General features: G+C 41.3%; 2 protein-coding genes across 2 annotated transcripts in view; both read left to right on the top strand.

The window, feature by feature from the left end:
• srm (spermidine synthase) overlaps positions 1–3,446 on the top strand; it is a 4,906-nt gene extending 1,460 nt beyond the window's left edge. The window contains exons 4-8 of the mRNA XM_061734999.1: positions 940–1,093; positions 1,639–1,722; positions 1,886–2,031; positions 2,198–2,320; positions 2,399–3,446. Coding sequence (XP_061590983.1) covers positions 940–1,093; positions 1,639–1,722; positions 1,886–2,031; positions 2,198–2,320; positions 2,399–2,416 — 525 coding nt within the window. The 3' untranslated portion in view covers positions 2,417–3,446. The remainder of the gene's footprint in view (positions 1–939; positions 1,094–1,638; positions 1,723–1,885; positions 2,032–2,197; positions 2,321–2,398) is intronic.
• Positions 3,447–9,568: 6,122 nt separating this feature from the next.
• LOC133456512 (somatostatin-1B-like) lies at positions 9,569–10,962 on the top strand. The gene is made up of 2 exons (XM_061734998.1): positions 9,569–9,909; positions 10,162–10,962. The coding sequence occupies exons 1-2, from the start codon at positions 9,805–9,807 to the stop codon at positions 10,387–10,389; spliced, it is 333 nt and encodes a 110-aa protein (XP_061590982.1). The 5' UTR covers positions 9,569–9,804; the 3' UTR covers positions 10,390–10,962.
• Positions 10,963–15,699: the final 4,737 nt, after the last annotated feature.

Below are 15,699 nucleotides of genomic sequence, written 5' to 3'. Positions count from 1 at the left end.
TATCTTGAGCTCTCCCAACTAAAGATGTGATTGTTTTGAGCTGAGTGGAGGAATTTAAAACCACTTCAGTTGACTTTACCAAAACACTTTTTTTTTGTTTAATGTTTTGAGTGCTTTATTAATGAGTACATGTTTATGAGAATTTACTTAAGTATTTTTTATTTACCGAGACAAAATAAATAAATAAATCCTTTCCTTTAAAATAAAACAATGGGGTGGTATTTTTACCTGTTAAGATGTCCGTTCAGGCATTTATCAGTAATGCAGCTGAGATGAAGTAATCAGGCCTTCTGCGTTTCTCTTCCAGTGTGCTGCATACATGTACTACAGTGTCTTTTCTGATCAAGATTGTAATGAATATCTTATATTTTTCCAATCAAATATGACTCATAAATGTAATGAATGCAGCTCAGCCTTTACAGCGTTGTTGGATTGACTGAATCTTCAGTTGTCACACCAGCCACTTGCACACTGCCCCCTTTGAAACATTGCTGGCGGATGTGCTTCACAAATTGTTAAAGTTTCTGGTCCATTTGGCAAACTGATTTTCCAACTAAAGTCCCAGGGAGAGTGGTACGTTAAATACTTTGCCGCCACTTTGTCGTTCACATGTGTCAAAAGGAGTGGAGCTTTGCCACTTTCAAACCAAGCCGACCTCATTCCTCACGTGATTTTTGGAGTTACGTGAGTGAAAGTAAATGACTCAATATTCCGAATGAACCAATCTGAACCAACACTCCTGGTGTTTGTTTGAACATGTTTGATAGTCACACTGTGCATCTAATTGTAAACTATAATTGCACAACATTCAACCAAATGATCCCGTTCTTAAGTCTTCCATCTCAAATAATTACAATCGGATGATTTATGTAGTAATTGCAAGAGGCCTGCTCACACCATGTCACATGGATGCTGATGCTGATGTTGTCTGCCCTTTAGGATGTCATTAACGTATCCAAGAAGTTCCTCCCAGGAATGGCCAAAGGCTTTTTCAGTCCCAAACTCACCCTCCACGTTGGGGACGGCTTTGAATTCATGAAGCAGAACCAGGATGCCTTTGATATCATTATAACTGATTCCTCAGACCCAGTCGGTAGGTTCACCCTCCAAATACTGCTTTGCCTCTCGGTTCCATCTTTTAGAGCGTAGTCGAATTCTGACTGGTGATGTTTGTAGCTTTTAGCTCCAGTGTTTCCTCATGAGGAGCCTCCATGCTGGGAGTGACTCTGGCCTGCAGGGGTGTCGTCCTGGGGGTGGTTCTGGCCTGGATGGTTGTGGAGCTCTGCACCACGGCTTCACCGCTGTGGTGTGGACTCCTCTTTCCGTCCGGGCCGGGATGGTCTCTGTGGGCCCCCCCCCCCTTGTAGCTGCGGGCTATGAGACCTCCTGGCGTGGACGGCTCCCTGTTACCGTTTCCTCACCTGGATCCTCTGTGCCTAGCCATGTCTGCACCGTGTGTCTGTGTGTATAACCTAGGTGAATTGTAGTGTGCTTGTGTGTGCGGGGAGGGGGGAGGGGGGCAGGGCATTAATAAGTTTTATGTTTATTTGTTTTTTTGTTAAGCACTTTGTGTTGCATTATTTGTATGAGAAGTGCTATATAAATAAAGTTTGATTTGATTTGATGTTTGCGCTGCAGGACCCGCTGAAAGTTTGTTCAAGGAGTCCTACTATCAGCTCATGAAGGCAGCATTGACCAGCGGTGGAATCCTTTGCTCCCAAGGTACGTTTTAACTGGAGTTTAGCATTTAACTAGTTAAATATCAGTGAATATCTTTTTCAGGTCAACTAAAAGCAGTTATATCTTCAAATCATCTTAAGATAAGACAATAGAGTGCAGAAAAATGGTGAAAACAGCCTTTCTGTTGCTCTTGTCAATTTTCCAGGAGAGTGTCAATGGCTTCATTTGGAGTTGATAAAGGAGATGCGGATCTTCTGCAAGACACTATTCCCTGTGGTGGACTACGCCTACAGCACCATCCCAACTTATCCCAGTGGTCAAATTGGATTCATGCTCTGTAGTAAAAGTCCTGTAAGTGTGCCTATCGCCCCCCAGTTGTCAGTCAGAGCTGTAGGATCAAGGACAAGTTAATGGCCCATTGTGAAACTTTTCTTCACTGATTAAACGTGTTCACTGTTTCTCTGTCATCATTGATGAGTATCAGGTTACAGAAGTTCTCTTCTATTTTCCAAATCAGGAAACAAATTTCAGGGAACCAGTGAACGCAATGTCAAAAGAAGAAGTGGAAAGTATGAACCTAAAATATTACAACGCAGAAGTTCACAAAGCATCATTTGTTCTCCCCGAGTTTGCGAGGAAGGTAAGTTGTATTGATTACTTTTGTATTTTGTTTGGGTAGTGTTTCCTTTCCACTCACCGTCTTCTTAATCATCGACAGGTTCTCAGCGAAGCGTGACCAGAAACGGACCGCCGTGTTCCTCCTCGACCCGTCTACCTGCCCCCTCAGACCACAGAAACAAATGACCTCGTTTTTACAACTTCCTCACCTCCTCAGCATAGGTCACCTTCACCAAGAGACATCAGTCGGTGGGAAGTAACTGAGTAGTAATCTCGTGTCAGTGTTTCCCTCCTACAGTCTTACACACTCTTGGTGTTTCTCACGTATTCAGATTTTTATTTCTGTAAATGTTTCATCAGCGTTTGGTGGAAAAGCAGTTTGATGAGCGGGGCTGAGGGAAGCGCGTTGCCATCATCCTGACCTCATTCTGAAAGGGTGTACTGTTTATTTGATTCACTGTAACTACATATTATGCAATATGTTACCCACATTTTAGAGTATATAAACTGTATTCATGTATTGCTGCATATTTGTGTTATATCTGTGCTCGTTGGAAAATACAGTAACCATTTGTCATGACTAAACATTCAGGTTATTGATCGTTCTGAGACACATGAACTTTATAGTGCCTGATATTAATGTTTTCCGGAAGAGAAAAGCTTGTCTGTATCTAACGTAGATGGTATCCGACACAAGAGAGGAGTACGATCCCTTTTTAATATCAACTTGAGATCACATACATTTGACTGACTTTGAAACAAAACTCTAATATTAGTATTAAAATGTAAAATGGCTGCTTAAAAAAGAATAGTAAAAATCAAGTACATTCATGGAGATTGTCAGATCACGATGTTTTGTTTATTTCGTTTTTTTTTAAGGACGTCAATTCATTATGCAATTATAAACTACACAATTGGGTGTTGTCTACTGGTAGTAAGCCTGCAGTCATATTGCAGCATATTTATATTTCTTCATTTGGAAAACTAATGTTTCTTTTTGATTAATTTAGTGAATTAATGTAAAATAACAATGATAATAATTTACTATGTAAGTCAAGATTATCTCTGTTGAGCCATGGTGTTATACCGAAACAATTAATTTGTGTTTTTATAAGAATTATGAACTAATAAATTGGTAACAAATTTTATTTTGCCATGTTTTGATATTTTTGGTATTAATAGACAATATAAAGTGATAGCTTAAGAGTTATACGCCTATGTCATTGATTATGTTGGAACAGGAGAACCTTTATTTATTTTAATCAACTTTTGTTTTTAGAATCCCAAATCTCTCTGAAAGTTTATCTGAATCACCACTTGTGAAATCACTTTCCAAAATACTGATGAGTATTTTCATCTGTTGCTGCAATAAGTTATTCAGAAATGTAGTTTCAACATTCAGCCACCAGGTGGCATCCGTGAATCTGCTGTGGGTGAGCCCGTTTAGCTGCCGTACAGGCACAAAAGGGGAAAAAAAGGAACATGCACTTGAATTATTTATTTTTTACTTTTCTAAATTTGATTGAAAAGCCCCTGGGCTGAATTAAAATTCTCATTCTTTTTGTCAGGGGGTTTGATTGCAGCGCTGTTGCGACTGTTGCATCAGCTATAGCGGTTTCTGTGGAAAACACCAGAACTCACTATCCTCTTTAGATGTCACCAAGTTGCACTGTATTATTTTTCCTGGTGTCATAAGTGTGTGTTTTTGGTCTCTACCCTCAGCTACACTACTGGCTTACATTCTGAACATGGAAAAAGCACTGATATGATTTGATGTGACCTGTCCAGGTTACCTCCAGAATTAGTAGGAAGCAGCAGGAACTGATAGGAGGATGGATTGATTTGATATTTATGCTTCAGGGATATCTGTACTACAGGAACAAAAATGTGAAAACAATACATAGAAGTTCTTGCGTATCTCAAGCTTCCACATTTATGGTTCTGTTCAAAAAAGGATCGACACATCCAGATTCACCCGTTCATTACATAGCACCATGTGAACACCTCAGTGTTCTGCAGTGATTCCCATGTTTTGCATGGCTGGCTTAGAGGCAGCCTATAACATTCATCATACTGACAGTTCTGACTGTTTGAAGTCTTTTTCAATTTTCACTTCATGTACCTTTGAGGCAGCAAGTGGTTGTAGGCTCTTCAAATGTATTGACAATACTGTAAGCTTTTCAGCATTCAGCACATCTCTGGATTGGGCCCCAGGACTTCTTCAGATCAGAAGAAAATACCCACCAAAACTGTGATGCAAGCATGAAAAAGCAATTTGAACATGTCAAACGAGGCATACAGGAATACAAGTACTCAGTGTTCCCTGCCAGTGGCACAAGAGCAAATCCGCTAAACTCTCTTAATTGTGCCATTTCAGGGATAAGTTTGTGAGCTTTGACGCCAACTTCTCAAACACTATTCCCTCCCAGTTAGAAATATAATCAAGGCTCAGAGCTGTTCTCAGAGCTGTATTCAGCTCTCCACGGTCAGTTTTTGAGCAAAATTACTTTCGTAACTGAACTTTTTTTAATTTGCAAACTTGTAACGTACAGGAGCATGCATTCAAAATAACAAGGCGTCAGTCCTCATTGGCTTGTTAGAGCCACAGCAAGCTCACGGTAACTGATATCGTCCAGCTTACACAAGCTGCAAAGTTTTGAAAAATACCAGGATTTTTTGAACCAGGATGCAAGAATTGGGCTTTTCTTGGCAACCAACCGCTTGGTTCACGATACATTGTGACAGTTGCTGCTCACAAAATAGGAAAGGCAAAGTATATTTTCACAACTTTTCTTTCATTAGTTTGTAAAGATTAACTTGAGATCTGGAAAACAATAACTAAATAAACAGCTCTAAGGGAAGACTCCTTGTGGTGTCTTCAGGGGTATTTTGGCTTTTGAAGATTCAATGAAGCCACGTTTTCTGCAATTGTTACTGTAACAGTTCACAGATGAACATCCAAATATGTCTGAAACATTTTAGAAAAAAAAACCTAGAGGTCCAATTGAGTTAAAACATTTTTTTTAACTTTTAATTTATACAATGAGCAAAATTCATTTTCAAAATTAAACTATTAAGTCTTAAAGAAAAGAACCCCTCTCTGCCTCCAGCTTTGAAGCAGGGAGGAGGTGCCATCATGCTTTGGATTTTGCTTTCAGCTAGTGACAGTGAAGATCATTTTATTCATTAATGGATGAAGTAATGATTCAGCTAAAGTAACAATGCAGAAGAGTAGGGTGTTTTACAAAGGTGCTTCACCGTTGTCTTAATTATAGTCTCAAAATTGTGAAGCAAGATAAATGGTTAAAAAAAAGTGAAGTCTACAGTAAAAGAACAACAACAACCAAACTTCAAGTACACGGACATTTCTACAGCTGTTAGGCTCATGGGCAAAGAGCAGCTTGTGAACTAAAATGACTTGCTTGGCACACTAAAGCTGATAAAATATTAGTTTCAGTCGAATATGATGCCACATTCAGGCATCAGTCTGGGTAATAGCTTGCGAGACATCTAATCCCTAACTCCCAGCACCTACCATCCAACTTCCAGGTTGAGGCTCATGTTCACACATTAAAATCGCTCAGCTGGCTCCCTGTGCATTTCAGGATTGATTTTAAGGTTCTTTTATTAGTTTACACATGTCTTAATGGTCTTGGGCCTTCCTATTTGTCTGATCTGCTTTTAAAGTATGAGCCCTCGCGGACCCTGAGGTCCTCTGGTACCGGCCTTTTAATTGTTCCTAAAGTTAGAACAAAAACTTTTGGCGAGACCTCGTTGCACTACTACCATCCTCATCTGTGGAACAGCCTTTTAAAAAAGACAAATTAAAGTGAGGATGTGTGTGAAAATGAGCAGATGTGTGTTTTTAACCATGAGTGTGTGATTTTTTGTATATGTTGGTGTTGATTTTATTATATAAAGCACTTATAAATTGCTATATAAATTAAGTTTGATTATATTTGATGTGGAGCTAAGATTCGTTGCAGTTCCTTGACTGACCGAAAGAAGCAGGCTCCAAAAGCAAGTCAATCTCCACTGACACATGTTTAAATGTCCAACTTTAGAGCAGAAATAAACATATTTACATGTAAAAAAAAAAAAAAACAACATTTTGGTCTCAATCGTTTGATTTTACACCCCGCAATCATTTTTGACTCCGTTGCCAAGTCAACATGTTAGTTGGTATATATCCCACTGTAAATGTCTGACGGCAGCTGTGCAGATATTTCGACGGGGTTAAGCTGAAAGATCTGGGGAGCCTATTGGCCCTTTTCCACTAGTCCCGCCTCAGCTCGGTTCTACCCACCACGGCCCCGTCTTGCGCTTTTGCACTCGGGGCTGAGACGGGTAGAGCCGCTCCAAGCCGATACTATTTCTGTAACCATTCTGGCGAGGTTCTATCCGGGCTGAGCCGGGACTATTTCTGACGTCACCACCCTCCGTGCCACTGATTGGTCGGGGGGCGGGGCCGTCAGACGTTTGAATCAGGAAGCGGGAGTCAGCGCGAGCGCGACTCGCAGCGATTTTATTATAAAGCATAAAACGTCTGTTTGGTGATCCAACTCTGAGGTGCAGATGTTCATAAACCTGGTGGCTGAGGAGAGAATTAAAAAAGGGATGTAGACGGGCTGTTTTACTCTCAGCCGCTCACGGCTCCAGCTGATTTCTCATCAGCGCCGACATGAACAAAGCGGTTGCGCAATCGAGTACGTCACAGCAGCTTCACCCCAACCTGCCCACTTCTCCCCTGGCTGTGGAAAAACAAACGGGGACAAAACGGGTAGAGGCGTGACGAGCCGAGTCGGGCCGAGTAAGGACTAGTCCAAAAGGGCCAAGATAACTTTGACTTTGAATTTGACTCATATGGTGAACGTGTTCCTTTCAGCCTCTTGAGCAACATTGCTGCAACCTGTACGACGATAAAAACTGGCTTCAAAACCCCTCTTCAGAAATCAATGTGTCACGTGATTTACTGCTTCGTCCATTGTTTTCTACAGTCTGTGCTCCGACCACCATAAAAATGTCCATTCTAGTCACTGAGAGTGGTCCCACCAGAAGCATTGTGGTGTGTGACTTTCCACTCCAATCCTAAGATATATGGATCCAGTCTATTTGGTGATGAACATCGGTCTACTTTTGTTCTACTGTCTTCTGACGTGCTCCTGGTAGGACTTGAGGTGCAGCTGAGGACAGAGCAAAATGGCTCCAAAACCAAACTGTGGCACTTCAGTGCCAGTAGCACACAGGGGTGGCACTAGATTAAAGCCATAAAGTACATAGAGGACAAGGTTTTTGATACACCCAAACAAGAAACCACAGTGAAGACACAAAGCAAGTGAGCTAGCAATAAGAGATTACTAATTCGTCTGGGTAAAAGAGTTACACAGCTTTAAATATCAGCACATTGTGGAAGTAATGGAAAGGTAAAGAAAGAAACCAATATATAAAGCTAGAAATTGGTTCTTATTGTAATAATAACTGAGACTTTGACTCGGGCTGCCTAAGCCTTTGCACGCAACCACATTTCCATTTTATGGCACTCTTCATCGACTTCAGCTCATGTTTTATTAATCCAACAATACTCTCTACAGTGAACCTGCATACAGCACTTCAGAGTCACTCCTTTGCCAAAAAAGATACTTAAGACTGAATATGTACTGGTAGCTGGGACCAATTTGTTTTAATCTTAAGAGCTTCAAGGAACCTTTAAGAGTTTAAAAAAGATGTGAGGAGGATAGAGTGTATGCTATCTTATTCTAGAGATAAAATGTGCAAAGCCATAAAGTTTTGTTCAGATCCAGGAAGCAGAGGCCACAAGCTCCACTCCTTTTTGCATCTGTTGACAATAGTTTGCTGCACATTGGTCATCCACTTGTTTGGACTTGAAGTGAGATTCATGTACAAACAGTTTTTATACACGTTGTATACAAAGTTAAAATTACTTCAGTTTTGTCTGCAGGGACCCAGTCCGTGTCAATACTTCAGTGGAATGACACTGATGGTTTTTTTTTTCTTTTTTATCTTGTCAAATGCTTGAAAAAGCTATTTAGTTTGACATTGTTCTATTGCCCCCTGTGCTGACATGAGTGTCATATTACTGGAACCACCTTTGTTTTTGTTCTCACTCAAAACTGCTTTGATTCATGTCATTTTAATCCCTAACAAAAGTTAATCAGTAGACCTGGGAGTGAGCCCTGGGGCGCTCCTATAAATGTCTCGGATGTAGAAAATGTGGTAACTACGGTAGTAGTATAAACTAAACAACTATCCACCTGTTTACTAACTTTTTCCTTTTTTTGGCCAGTTGTTATTGTTGAATAATAAATTATGGTATGGTTCATATTCATGTTATAGATTGAATTGTTCTCTTTAAGATACTGAACTAAAATCCCCATATTTGAAAATACTTTTGGTTTTTTAGTACTTGTTCAAAGTTAAAGACAGTAGATTAATATTTATCTTCACAAAATTCTACAAGTAGTTTTATTCAGTTTTTCGAGCATACTCAACCTTAAAGAGAATGTTAATGAAAAACATCATTCTCACTCCACTGTAGTCCTAAATGTCCAGTTAGGAAGTCTTTATTTTCATTAAAACAGTTATGTATACTCAACTCCATTTGTGATGAAAGCAAAGTGTCTTCCTGAGGAAGACTCTTTGCCATGTTATAGAGGGTGTCAGATGGTTCGATTGTAATCTGCAGGCGTCAAAGAAGCTCTGTGACACAGATCAGATGTTGCCTGAAGACAAGTGTCAACACGTATTAAAAGCTAAGTGAGGATGTGGTCAGTTTGATTTCTGGACTCCTTTGGTTCTAAAGGGGAAAGGGACAGTTTTTATTAAGATTGTTGAGGACCCTTAAAGTTAAACCTGTGATATCACACAGGTTGATTAGTGGAGCCATTCTCCATCCGCCTGATGGTCCGAGTGGTTTGAAATGGTTGTTGGCATCAAAAACTGGTTATAGAGTGGCCTTATGACGTCGTTGCTCCCCGCAGATGTTCCTTTCTGGTGAATCACATAAACGCAAGAACCTCACAATTTGTAAAAAAAAAAAAGGTTAAACTTTTAAAAGGGTTTATTTGTTGCATCCTGACCCCTTCATCTCCCGTCCTCTTTCATGCTCACGTACTCACACCCCCAACGGCATGCAGTTACACACCCTCCGTCATACACCCACCACCCTCTACGTCAGTAGCGGACACAAGAGGAGGAGGGGAGAGGTGTATAAAAGGGTGAGGGACTTTAGAGGTAGAGCAGAAGAACCATCTGTGGTTTCCAGATCTGATGAGCCGCTGCCTCCATCTGCACTGTACTTTCTTCAGCTCTCTCCTCCGGACTTCTGACTGATCTGAGACTCTCTCGCTCAGACAGACAGACACACACACACACACACACACACATACACGCATACACACACACACGCATACACACACACAGATCCACACACTCCTGCTTTGTGAGGCTCCTGTTCCTGTAGCTCTGGTACTGCTCTCCTGTCTCAGCATGCAGCTCCTGGTGGTGTTAGCTGCTCTCATGGGGGTTCTGTTCAGTGTTAGAGCAGCTGCCGTGCTTCCTGTGGACGATAGGAGCCCCATCCATGTGAACAGGGTGAGGAAATTATTATTTCCCATCGTCATTCAAGAGGATTTATCTTTTTTCTCATTTTAAACTGAGGTCATTGAAAAGTCTGAGAAATTGTACTGTTATTGATTTAAAATTTTAAGGGGGAAAAAAAGAGTGAACTTATGATAACTGTGTGATAAAAGATGCATTTGAAAGTTGTATTTGAAAAGATGCTTCAGAGTTAAGTGAAAATTTAGTGTTTTCATATGTTTTCTCCTTCTGTGTGTTTTTGGTCAGGAGTTGAGCAAAGAGCGGAAGGAGCTGATCCTAAAGCTGGTGTCGGGCTTGTTGGACGGAGCTCTGGACACCAACATGCTGCCAGGGGAAGCGGCACCTGTGGATTTCGAGGAGCCGCTGGAGTCTCGCCTGGAGGAGAGGGCTGTCTATAACAGGCTATCGCTGCCTCAGCGCGATCGCAAAGCCCCCTGTAAAAACTTCTTCTGGAAAACTTTCACCTCCTGCTAACAGTGCCCGAAACCGCCCGGCCATGCCCTCTCCCCCTACTCCCTCCATCCCCTCCACATAAACTGCCGTAGACCTCAGCTGTGCATCATCTACACCTGTGCAGCATCGATGGACTTCACTGAGACAGTGTGTCTGTTTGAAAATTAACTATTTATGTATACAATATATGTATTTATGTATCAGTAACAGTCACTTTCAGGGTCAACAGTAAAGCATGGATATAATATTGGAGATTGTAACTAGAGTTAATTGCATTTGGAAACAGTAAAAAAAAAAATGAAGATCATATTTTTCACCTGCTTCTACATAAATGCAAAGTCAAATTTCATGCAAAAAATTGAGGCTGTATGTTTTTTGTTATTTTTTATTTTTTACTTGGAGCAATTACAGGCATTAACACTGTAGAAATATGTTCAGGGTTTGATGTGCAAAACATGGATTTCTCTCTACATAAAGGATTTGTGGTCATAAATGGCACACGGAGGACACTGTTGTTCCACCCTGTATTAAAAAACCAGTCAATAAGATTGTTTCTGTTATTTTCACTTTATTGGAAAAAGCAAAATAATATTCCCCGGAGGGCAACTGTTGCCCCTTGCATATAAAACATGTAATATGAAGAAACAAGTGCTCCAGTTCCTAAACTGATAGCAGATTTTTGGTGAAAAAGTAAAAACTGCATGGCTTAATGCTTTTCAAATGCAAATATTAGAAAAACTTATGAAGAAAGGGAGGATTGTAGAATTAACTTAGTGTTGCTGCAGCGGTAGCAGTTACTGTGCATTTGCTGGACAGAAATTTGAAAGGGGACTTCATAATTTAAACAATGACAGCTAATTAATGTGAGGATGAAGGTTAGTGCAATTGAAGAGAGAAAGAAGAATGAAACAATGAAAAGAAGAATGAAACAAAGAAAGGGAGCTGTTAGTGGAAGTGACACGGATATGACCTGTTTGACAGAGGGAGCGAGCGCAGCCATGGCTTTCTGCTGCATGATGAGAAGATGAAGTGTTCCCTCTGTGAACCATACAACCCACTTTATGATCCTGGCGCTGAACAAATAAACACTGGCCACCCGCTTCTTTGTTCTCAATCATTTGCAGGAGAAGTACTACCTCTCATGGCATGTACAGTCATTTTGGTACGTGTGGGGTTTTTTATTTTAGGCGTGAGGGACTGCTGGACACAATCAAGTCCTGATTTCCAAGTCGCACCGAGAGTCTCTCCTCCAGGTGAGTTCAGCTGAGCTTTCTTTTTGTTGTGATTAAGTGAGCAATCATGCAACTGAGTTGAAAACGAAACACTTTGGTGCATAAATTAGAACTTTTAGAGCACACAGCACATGGCGAAGGTTTCATTGGTGCATTGGTCTGGCACATAAGCTCATTTACCAGCTTTTATGATGATATAATCAAGGATTTGTGGTTTGTATTTTTACCAGACAAGGAACTGTCTCAGTTAGCAAATAAATAAAATGCTATTCTTTATTTGGCTGTATATCTAACAAGATTTCTTGTTAACAAAATTACAAAATAGATTAAATCTGATAATGAAAACTATACTATCACCTTTTATCAGCAATATTGACATACAAGACAAATATGAAACATGTACATTCTTAGATAATCAACCTTAACGACCCTAAAGACTTTGCAGAAAGCTCAGACAGCCACAAATAACAAACAAACTTGGTTACAGTCTCATCATCTCTATGTACTGAAGAATACTGTCTATTGACTGATAATCATGATGATTTAACAGCTATGATTCAATCACTGGACATGCAATAAAGGGCATGTATATGGCATTGTTTTCCTTTAACTGTAATAGCAACTGTGTTTGAAACAGCTGGAGAGAAAAACTGTTTTATTGTTTTATTGAAATATTCTGATAAATCTAACTTGATTGTAAGGATAATGGTGCAGTGAAACTCAAATAATTACACAGTTCTCACACCCACTTGGCACTGAGCTCTTCTTATGATGCTGAGCAGACAAAGGCTCCTGCGCACTACTGTAATTATAACTCGTCACACAGCAAATTCCACTCTTACTGGCATTCAAAAAATAATGACACATTTCTAGAATCGCAACAAGTAAGAGACAGTTTGTTATGCTAGAATAACATGAGTAAAAAAAAAAAAAAACAAAGAAAAATGGAAGACAAAAAGGTTTCCACTCTTGAAAAAGTATGTGGCACCAATCAGCGTGTCTCTGTCAAGATTATAAATTGGAAACAATTTGATGTCAGGAGAGGTCCTGTCCACTCCTTACTTTATTCCTCTGAGCTCAAATGAGCACGCAGAGGAGCAACATCAAAGCTGATGGCTGCAAGCAAAGCATTTTATTGGCTTTTCCTTTTGATCTGAGAGGAGGAGTGGGATAAGTGTGCTCAGGCCTAACTGTGTAATTCAAATTTAAATGTGACTTCATGTGTGCCTGTGTTTAAAAATAACAAAGACTTTGGTGCTGACGCTCAACCTCAGAGAAGGAAAAACAACTTCAAAGTGAGGTCCACCGTGATTACATATGCAGAGAATTAACTATGACTATTGTGACTATTTCTTGTGGGAATTATTATTATTATTATTATTATTTGTAGCAAGCTCGTTGCCACTGGAGCCGACCGACAGGACAGAGCACACAGGGTTTCGTGCAGGAAACTGTTTATTTACTCGTCTTTCACCCAGACACACGTGCACCAGCAGAACCTTCAGCAGAGCCCTCTCCCAGCAGACCTTTTGCTGGTGTGCAGCTGCTCTTTATGAAGGCAGGCAGGGTGGAGAGGCTGATTGGGCACAGGTCGCTTGCCGGCTGCTGCGCCACTGCTGCTGCTGCACCACCTGCGCCTCCAGCGCTGCCGCGGTGAACCTCCGGCGTGACGCGGGGGTGGGTCACAATGCGGGTCCCGCCGCCGCTGGGGCCACCTCAGGAGCCGTCACTTGGTGGCCTGCAGCCTCTGCCTCACGGCCTGCCGGTTGCTGCGGCTCCAGCGCCTCCAGCGCTGCGATCTGCTGCTCCCCCTGGCCCTGTAACAGGGCTGCCAGGTCTGCCAGCACCCGTGCCAGCGCCTCCAGGGTCCGCTCCCCGCATTCCTCCTCCATCCTGTCGGGCCCCACGTTGGGCGCCAGTAAGCTCAGACAGGACAGAGGACACAGGGTTTCGTGCAGGAAACGGTTTATTTACTCCTCTTTCACCCAGACACACGTGCACCAGCAGAACCTTCAGCAGAGCCCTCTCCCAGCAGACCTCTTGCTGGTGTGCAGCTGCTCTTTATGAAGGCAGGCAGGGTGGAGAGGCTGATTGGGCACAGGTGTGCCCAATCAGCTGAGTGGCTGCTCCTCCACCCTGCCACATTAATATTATTAAGGCCCGATGTAACGTGCACCCAGGTGTGTTATACATCAAAATGTGTGTCTCTATCCTGCGACAACGCGCATTACTTTTCTCAGTCAAAAGCGTTACCGTGGCGACGCTAGACGCCAAAAAGGGCGCCCACCCTTCATCTGATTGGTTCAGACAGAAAATGTTTTTGCCTCAAGCCCCACAATACGGTTTGACGTACATGCACGAAAATCGGTACACACCTGTATCATGTCGCAACGTAAAGAAAAAGTCTCTTGGCGCCATGGCCGAAAAAGAACAGGAAGTCGGCCATTTTGAACATTCTGAATTAATCGTCGTCATTTTGGCGAAAATTATGCCATTTCTTCAGCCACTTCAGAGCCTGAACCGTAACCTTCACCCAGGTGTGTTATACATCAAAATGTGCTTCTCCATCCTGCGACGACGCGCATTACTTTTCTCTTTCAAAAGCGTTACCGTGGCGACGCTAGATGCCAAAAAGAGCGGCCCCCCTTCATCTGATTGGTCCACATTTGATAGTTCCCCAAAAGTCACCAAATTTTGCACGCAAGCCAGGCCTGGCGATAAATTTGATATTTCATGGTTTGCATTAATGGGCGTGGCAAGATGGCTCAACAGCGCCCCCTAGAATACTTTTCTCTGCCATAACTTTTGAATGGTTTGACATAAAGACTTGTGGGTGGTGTCATCGGACTCGGTATTGAGTACTTGACCTTCATTGGCCTGAATTAGCCCCGCCCCTTCATCTAATTGGTCGATATCTGATAGTTCCTACTTTCTGCCATAACTTTTGGTTTGATATAAAGAGTCGTATGTGGTGTCATCCGCTAAATGTCCAGGCCTAAAGACATCTACATGCAAGTCATACAAATGCTTCCACTGCAGCACGCCTGAACGTGCATAAGGGTGCGAGGGCCTGTTCATCGCTGCTTGCAGCTTTAATTATTATTATTATTATTATTATTATTATTATTATTATTATTATTATTATTATTATTATTATTATTATTATTATTATTATTATTATTATTATTATTATTATTAATAGTAATAATAATATTATTATTATCGTTTTTCCCTCAGGGCAATAACAGGCTTTCATGATAAGAAAATATGAGTAAGTAAAAAACAACTGAAATACAATATAGCAAAACATTTACTTTCACTTATTATTTACTATTGACTTTTTTTTTATTAACTCAAGACATTTCCCAGGAGTCCACTCTTCCTCAGCTTTCTTTTATGTGTGGAGAATGTGACTTTGCATTGTCTTGTTGAAATATTCATGTAAGTCACAAAGAAAATTATAGTTTTGAAGGTTTGTTTGCTTTTGCAATGTTTGTTTGTTTTTGTCATTGTTTTTGTTGTTGTTGTTTTCTTGGATCAATGCTCCCATTACAGAATTTTGGACTTGTTGCTGCCAGCAGTCTGGGTGATCCTTTCTGTCCATCACACACATGTCCAAACAAGATCTGAAATCATGATTCGTCTGACCACAAAACACTGTTTCCACTGTTTCCATGACTCCACCAGGGGAAATGCTGTTTATTGATTACAGCTCAGTTTTTAACACAATAGTCCCCTCCGAGCTGGCCACTAAATTGAGGGACAACCTCCTTGTGTAGGACATACATCAGTTTTCTGACTGATAGACCACAGGTGATACCAGTGGGGCACCTTGTGTCATCTCCCTTCAACCTCAACACCACAACCCCCCCAGGGGTGTGTGCTGAGCTGTCTGCTGTAATATCTTCTGGCCATCCCAGACCCAAACAAAAAAGTGTTAATTCACAGAAGATATGTGTTATTGGTGGTCCTAAATGTGAACAAATATGAGCTTTCCTGCCAGTTCTGGACCAGCCACCTTGTGTGTCTTCCTCGTGCTGGTCCCAAGCCCAGATACATGCAGAGGTCAGGAATGGCATCTGATGTCAAACTTATACCA

The sequence above is a fragment of the Cololabis saira genome, chromosome 12 (assembly GCF_033807715.1).
Source record: "Cololabis saira isolate AMF1-May2022 chromosome 12, fColSai1.1, whole genome shotgun sequence".
NCBI lineage: Eukaryota > Metazoa > Chordata > Actinopteri > Beloniformes > Belonidae > Cololabis > Cololabis saira.
Note: the sequence above shows the minus strand (reverse complement) of the source record. Positions and strands in the feature narration are given on the sequence as shown.